Raw genomic sequence first — 7,101 nt, forward strand, 5'->3', positions numbered from 1 at the left:
TGTACTAATTTGTAGTATGTACAGGAAGCCATCCAGTACCATACCATCCAGAATGCATCATAAATCAACTATTGCATACTTCACGGCGTAAATGGAGCAATTGTGCTAAATTAACTTTTAAATCAAAATTTACAACCATTAATGATACAGTGGTGACCCGATTTTGTCTGCCCCCGATTTTGTCTATCTCCAGTTTTATCTACCCCCGATTTTGTCAGTTTTTTAACCCGATTTTGTCAGCCTATATGATTCAATGAGTTTTGGTTGAGGGGGACTGTTTTGTGTGTGTGTGTGTGTGTGTGTGTGTGTGTGTGTGTGTGTGTGTGTGTGTGTGTGTGTGTGTGTGTGTGTGTGTGTGTGTGTTTTTTTTTTTTTATAGTAAGGAAAGCTTCAAAAGCCCGGCTTGTCACTGTGTTGCGTGTTTGTTCTCCTTCTGGCACAGTGACTCTTAACCACTAAAACCTTACTCGCCTCTAGCCACTATCCCCCCGGAACTCCCCTAGAGTATTTCATCGGGGGGGGGGGGGGGGGAGGGGGGCTGTGCTCGAGCACTTCTCTTTAGCTCAACTAGCCGGCGTTGCTAACTCGCTGATCATCTCTCCATTTTCGCTGCAGCTCCGACAAAATTTGCGTCACTGCCCTGCTGACGACGCTCTACGTCCTCTCATCCCGGCACATTTCACTGACGACATTACTCGCGCTAAGGGCCGGCATCTCCACTCGCACTGCCTCAAATCTTGGGCAGTCGAAAACCACGTGCTCCGGCGTTTCGTCCACGTTTCCACACTCCGGACAGAGGGACGACGTTGTGTGTCCAAAGCGATGCAGGTACTTCCTGAAGCAATCATGACCAGACAGGAACTGCGTCAAGTGGAAGTTGACTTCGTCGTTATTGAAGCTTAGCTTGTCATCGAGTATCACTCCAAGATACTTCAGCACGCGCTTTGATGCTATGGCGTTCTCCCCGACAATAATTTCTGCTCGCTGAACAGCTTTACAGTTATTGACCAATAGCACTTCCGTTTTGTGGTGGGCTATCTGCAGCTTCGCTCCTTGCATCCAGTTGGAAACCGTGTCGATCGCCTCGGTTGCCAGCATTTCCACCTCTTCCAACGTCTCGCCTACTACCGCCAACACGACGTCGTCCGCAAATCCTACGATATCGACTCCTTTGGGCAGCTTCAGCGTTAGCACTCCGTTGTACCATAGAGGTAACTCTAAGACTAGAAGGTCCCGAAATAACGTGCTCAACTTTTTGGCTCTGCTCTGGTACTCTCTTCGGTCCCAAGCTAATCGATTCACCCCTCGAAAATCCACTAACCCCTCATTTTATCTGTCAAACTTTCATAGCGAATCAAAACAAACATTGTGTAGTAGTAGAATTTCGACTAGAATGGGGTACGTTAATCGTTTGCTTGGGACCAATAGGCTAGTCAAGTACTGAGTCAATTTAAAATCGTTAGTTTCGTATTGATTATTGGTTGTACATCGCATTTCAGAGCGTTGGGCCAAGGATGGAGCCTTGTGGCACACCCGCCGTGATCCGGATGTCCGTCTCGTAGACTAGAACCCGGTTCTGGAAGTAACTCCTTATAATGGTACACAGGTAATCAGGAACCCTGATTCCATGCAGTGCTTCGACGATGGCCTCCCAGCTGGCGCTGCGTTCTTCACGTCGATCGTTATCACGGCGCAATATCAATCTCCTCTCCGCTTCTGTTCAGACGCTTTCTCGGCACTCTCGACCACTGTCCGAATTGCATCAACCGTTGATCTCCGGAATCCGGAATCCGAATTCCTATACGATGCTGGATCCCCCAGCGGTTTTCCGGGTTTCGGCAGTAGCACTAGCTTCTGTATCTTTCATCGGTCCGGGAAGTGACCTTCATCCAGACACTTCTGCAGCACTATCCTGAATATGTCCGGGAACGCCTGGATCGCCGCCTTCAACGCAGAAGAATTGCATACTTCACGGCGTTCTTCTTCTTCTTCTTCTTCTTCTTCTTCTTCTTCTTCTTCTTCTTCTTCTTCTTCTTCTTCTTCTTCTTCTTCTTCTTCTTCTTCTTCTTCTTCTTCTTCTTCTTCTTCTTCTTCTTCTTCTTCTTCTTCTTCTTCTTCTTCTTCTTCTTCTTCTTCTTCTTCTTCTTCTTCTTCTTCTTCTTCTTCTTCTTCTTCTTCTTCTTCTTCTTCTTCTTCTTCTTCTTCTTCTTCTTCTTCTTCTTCTTCTTCTTCTTCTTCTTCTTCTTCTTCTTCTTCTTCTTCTTCTTCTTCTTCTTCTTCTTCTTCTTCTTCTTCTTCTTCTTCTTCTTCTTCTTCTTCTTCTACGAGTGTTAATTTAGCAGCAGTTTAGCTTGTTTAGAATTAAAATCTGACCTCTTTTCGTAATGCTGTGCATTTTGGATTTTTGAAATTGCGTGGATTAGGGGAATTTACGTATTCTTGTCAATCTAAACAGCGTCCGAACTTCGATTAGCGATTTCTCATGACAGGTTTGTTTGTTGACATTTATCTGCTGCTTGCTGTTCTACCAATTCCAATCGACAGAATTGATCAAAACGGGTTGAACATGTTTTTACAACGAACGGCACCGGTGGTGTAGTGGTAAGCGTGATTACCTCTCACCCCAGCAGGCCTGGGTTCAATCCCAGTCGGCGCCGCCGGGATGTTCTGAGGCATAACATCTCTGATCACGCCTTCCTTCGGATGGGAAGTAAAGCCGTTGGTCCCCGGTTCATGAGTTGATGGATCGATAGGTAGGGTCCAGGTGTGGGAGCTGCCTTCCTGGCACGTCGGTAGCATTGGTGCTCAGCACGGAAAACAAGATCGACGGAAAAAACAAATCAAAGGGATGTTTTTACAACGCTCCAAACTTCTCAGGTGAGAGTGACTATTGTCGGCAGTCTCTTTTTCTTCGGCACCCTTGAACTGCGTGTTAACCAGCTGTTCTATTATCGGCAACTCGAAATCAGTCGTATTTTGTAGCATGTATATTTCATTTAAAGAAAAATGTGGTATAACAGGAATTCACAGTCGGTAAGGAATCGGCTTAACACATTCAGCGAAGAGTTTTGATGGGAAAATACAGTGAAATAAACGTTTCAATTTCGGTTGCCGAAAACAGTCAATGGGTGCCGAAGCCATAATTTACCCTATATAGATCCTGTGGAGATCTATCTAGCCCTGATATTGGATTGCGTGGGCGTGCCTTGAATTCCTAGAAATCTTCGAGAGAAGTCATTGTTTACAAAAGCTGTTCTGCCCTAATTCCAGCTATATCTAGAAATTTTCCCAACATTTAAAAAAAAAATCTATAATCCACCTTAAATTTCATGTGTAAGCGCCGATTGAAACCATCTTTTCGACGTCACTACAAGGGTGATTAATTAAACGTTGTTACTGGAGAACAATTTTCAACGCCACACGCCGAAAGCACCGCTACTGCTGCTACTAATTTCGTCGACCGAACACCATCACACAGTGGTGTGGTCGTTGGGAGCGTGTGGTTCTGAATATGGCGATGAGTGTGCAAAATATACTTTACACAATTCCATCCTCCCTATTCGCACGCGCCCGAGGATCGGAGGCGAATGCCATTTCGACTTGTTTCGTCTACTTACTACTCTCTGACGACTGTGCTGGGGAAACAGCATATGCATATAGGTAATTGGTAGATTTGTTAGTTAATTCGACGCTTTTGGACAATGCTGGACATTTACCAGTTTTTCAATAGTTTCTTGTTGAAAATCAACATTCGCTAGCATTGTTTCGATGCGTAGCCATATTTCTGATCGATTGGTGATAAAATTATTGAAATTGGACCAGGGGCAGCTGAGTTATTAACGTTCAAAATCTTTCTTAATTTGTTACATGTTCCATTTTCGGTTTTCACAAAGTGTACCCCCATATAGAAATCAAAGACGTAGTCCTACGTCAAAAGGACTTTCCCTAACACAGATTTCAAAGTTGATCGATCGGTCGTTATCATCAGCTGCAGCACTGCTTTCGGCGCGTGGCGTTGTGCATTTTTCTCCAGTTTACAACGAAAAGCTGCCCGCAAGCAGAGAGCTGCAGCCCCCATGAGCGTCGAGGAACACGACGTACACCTACTGATCGGATTCAGTTGCTCGTCCTGAGCCACTGTGGGTCATCTATGCCGAGCGTGTAAAACTCGTTCCAAACAAAATACAGCTCCCCAAGCCTTGCTGCTAGCCACATCACCCCCAAAGCTCTCTGATAATGATGTACCCCGCAACCAAACGTTTGTGGTCAAATGCGTAACATTATTAAAGTGGTGCATACAAATTCTCGCAATTACCGAATACCACATGTCCTTGTTAATTAACCAGAAACACTTCGAATTAACATAAGGTTTTCTCCAAAACGCTAGAAAAAATTAAAAAAAAAATCCCGATTTTGACGTAGGACTACGTCTTTGATTTCTATATGGTTAGTTAGGTTAGGGTTAGGATTAGGATTAGGATTAGGATTAGGTTTAGATACTTACAGTATTTTCAGGTTCAGCTGACTGTTGCGGTGGCGGGCGCGCGTCCAGCAGCTCCGTCAGCCTGTTTACCTCTACAACAACAGCGTTCAACTGATTGTTGAGCGCTTCCACTTGCGCCGTCAGCGCACCCATGTCTTGCTGCAATGCAAGCCGTGACGGAGTTGGCGACGGCGACTGGATACCTGTCCCGGGCGAGCACGCGACGGACCTGGCTGGAAGGACGGTTCTCGTTGGGGTTCGCGACGCGACGGACCTGGCTGTGGTGACGGGTAACTGTTCTTCTTACGTTTCGGAGCTGGGGACGGTTCCCGTTCCTTCGGAGAACGTGCCTTCTTACGTTTCGGCACTGGCGACGGGCCCCGTTTCTTCCACTTCGCTCTTGTCGTCGGCATGTTTAAACTTTGCTGTGATGTCGGGGTACTGGTCCTCACGCGTTTCGGAGCCGGGGACGGGTCCCGTTCTTTCCGAGAACGATCCTTCCTCGGTTTCGGTACTGGGGACGGGCCCCGTACCTTCCACTGTGCGCGCGTAGTCGGCATGTTTGGACTGTGCACTTGCTCTTCTTCGCTACTCTGCTGACAGGAGGAAAAAAGAGGGTTACTACGATCACCGAACACTTAACACTTTGTTATTCTATAAAAGCAGTGGCAGTGTGTGTTAATTGCTCGCTGAATCGAACAATACCTCATAGTTGAATGGAGCGGTTGCAAAGCTCCATTCAACTTCGTTCTCTTCGACCACAACACTATTGTCCATGCTTTGTTAAAGTCAAATCGCGTTAAACGTCAAATCGAATACTAACTCGTTTGTCCTGACATATAGCCGAAGTTGTCAAGTCTTCAACACGCTATTTCAATTAATGCATAAGTTATGTAATGCAGAAAGTTGTAGAAAAAATACATACTCCACTAAAATGATGAAATCTCAAAAACACCAATATATATCTCTCTTAAATTTTGATATTTAGTTTAACGAGTATTGCTTAATTTTTGCTGAAAATGTCAGGTTGGGATTTTTTGCACTTTAAGAGATATTAAAGATAAAAAATTATTGTTTTTTGGTTCATTATATTTTTAAAATTTGAAGCTTAAACCAGTATGTTTCTTCTCAAAATTGATTTACTCAATGTATTTACATAAGATAAAACTATAAACAGACTAAAACTATGGTTGTCTGCAAAAAAAAACCGAAACAGAAAGAAAAAAAAAATATTTTCGACATTTTTTTTTCTTTAACTTCATATAACTTGGAACCAGTAGGCTGTGGAAATTTAAAGTCTTCAAAAGAGTTGTTTATTTTGTCAAGGCAAACAACTTTGCCCCAGACATCAAGTCTCCAAAACGTCAGAGAAAGAAGTTAGATTGTGGCGCCATCTTTCCGGAAGAGTTTTGAACTGTTTGTTTATGTCAATAGATGGTCCTTATTATGATGAGAAACTTTACCCAAGACACCAAGTCGTAGAAATGCTTTGTTTCAGAGTTATTAATGTTGCTCCGCTAGATTGCATTTCTGGCCCGGTGTGCATTGTGGAGCAATTGTCCAGAACGACAATTTAGCAAGAACACCTTTAAATCTTCATTTTTGGTAATAGGGTAAAGCACTACTTCGTCGTAATCGCCCATTTTCGTTTTATCTATCAGAAAAGATCAATAATATAAATAATTTTCCGTAGGACGAAGAAAATTATCCGTAGGACGAAGAAAATCTTATCCGTAGGACGAAGAAAATCTAATGGCGTTTCAATACGTTTGGACGGAATTGAAACTCGTAGAACGAATTTAGAATCAAGCAGCAGTATTAGATTTTAAACAATATCTCAACAATTTGTGAATCCTTATCAAATCCAACGGTACGTATGGAAAGGTGAATAAATTTAGAAGTCATCTTTGACATAAATATTCCATTTTTTGTTTAAACTCGTTCAAAGAAGAGAGGTAAAGCGCGGGTTGTTCTTAGTAGGACTAAAATTAGATCAAAAACCCTACCTTTTTCAAAAAGCTCTTCGAACGTCTAGAAACTTAACTTGTGTATTTTGACCAGCTTTACCTACTTTTGAGTTCCTGCAGTAAAAAGAACTTACTTTTGGGCACTTTTTTCTTACCGTGTTTGCTGCAGCTGATTGAATAAGCACCGTTCGGCGAGTCCGACTGGAATTCGATTTTGAAATCTTTGTTAGGGAAAGTGCTTTTTGCAGGCAATCGATGATAGTTTTGATCAGCATTGCAACAAATGGGCATTTGTGTAATTTTATATTGCAACCTGTTGAAAATTGATAAAGTGTTCATTTTAGCAGATTCGTATAAAAAATTCAAATCGGTTGGTTGGTTTAGAATTGTAATCCATCTGATATTGACAGAGTTATATAAGTGGTCAAAACCTGACCACTTTTCGAAACTTAGTCGATTTTGGTTTTTTGAAATTGCACCCCCAATATGTTGCCGAAAGACGTAATCCTACGTAAAAAAAAAACTTCGAGCTGTTCCAAATCCACAATTTCAACCGAACTCACGAAAAAAAAAAACACTATTAAAATGAATGATATGGATAGCTGATTGGATTGTCTTACTTTGGACACGAACAGCAATCAACACAATCAA

At 42.9% G+C, this 7,101-nt stretch overlaps 1 protein-coding gene across 1 annotated transcript; it reads right to left on the reverse strand.

Moving 5' to 3' along the window:
• Nucleotides 1-4,424: 4,424 nt before the first annotated feature.
• LOC135704017 (serine/arginine repetitive matrix protein 1-like) lies at nucleotides 4,425-5,260 on the reverse strand. The gene is made up of 4 exons (XM_065225380.1): nucleotides 5,189-5,260; nucleotides 4,687-5,076; nucleotides 4,505-4,642; nucleotides 4,425-4,439 (listed from the first exon to the last, which is right to left on the reverse strand). Exons 1-4 carry the CDS (start codon nucleotides 5,258-5,260, stop codon nucleotides 4,425-4,427), a joined length of 615 nt encoding a protein of 204 aa, XP_065081452.1.
• Between the last annotated feature and the right edge of the window lie 1,841 nt (nucleotides 5,261-7,101).

Source organism: Ochlerotatus camptorhynchus, unplaced genomic scaffold, assembly GCF_037179485.1.
Source record: "Ochlerotatus camptorhynchus isolate MF236.1 unplaced genomic scaffold, CSIRO-AGI_Acam_v1.1 ptg000228l, whole genome shotgun sequence".
Lineage (NCBI taxonomy): Eukaryota > Metazoa > Arthropoda > Insecta > Diptera > Culicidae > Ochlerotatus > Ochlerotatus camptorhynchus.

Bases quoted from the DNA above. Each gene is read 5' to 3' on its own strand.
- LOC135704017 (XM_065225380.1), bottom strand. From the start codon at position 5,260: ATGGACAATAGTGTTGTGGTCGAAGAGAACGAAGTTGAATGGAGCTTT. The intron at 5,077-5,188 runs GTATTGTTCGAT...TCCTGTCAGCAG, and splicing joins CCGCTCCATTCAACTATGAG to AGTAGCGAAGAAGAGCAAGT. The intron at 4,643-4,686 runs GTATCCAGTCGC...CTTGCATTGCAG, and splicing joins CGCGTGCTCGCCCGGGACAG to CAAGACATGGGTGCGCTGAC.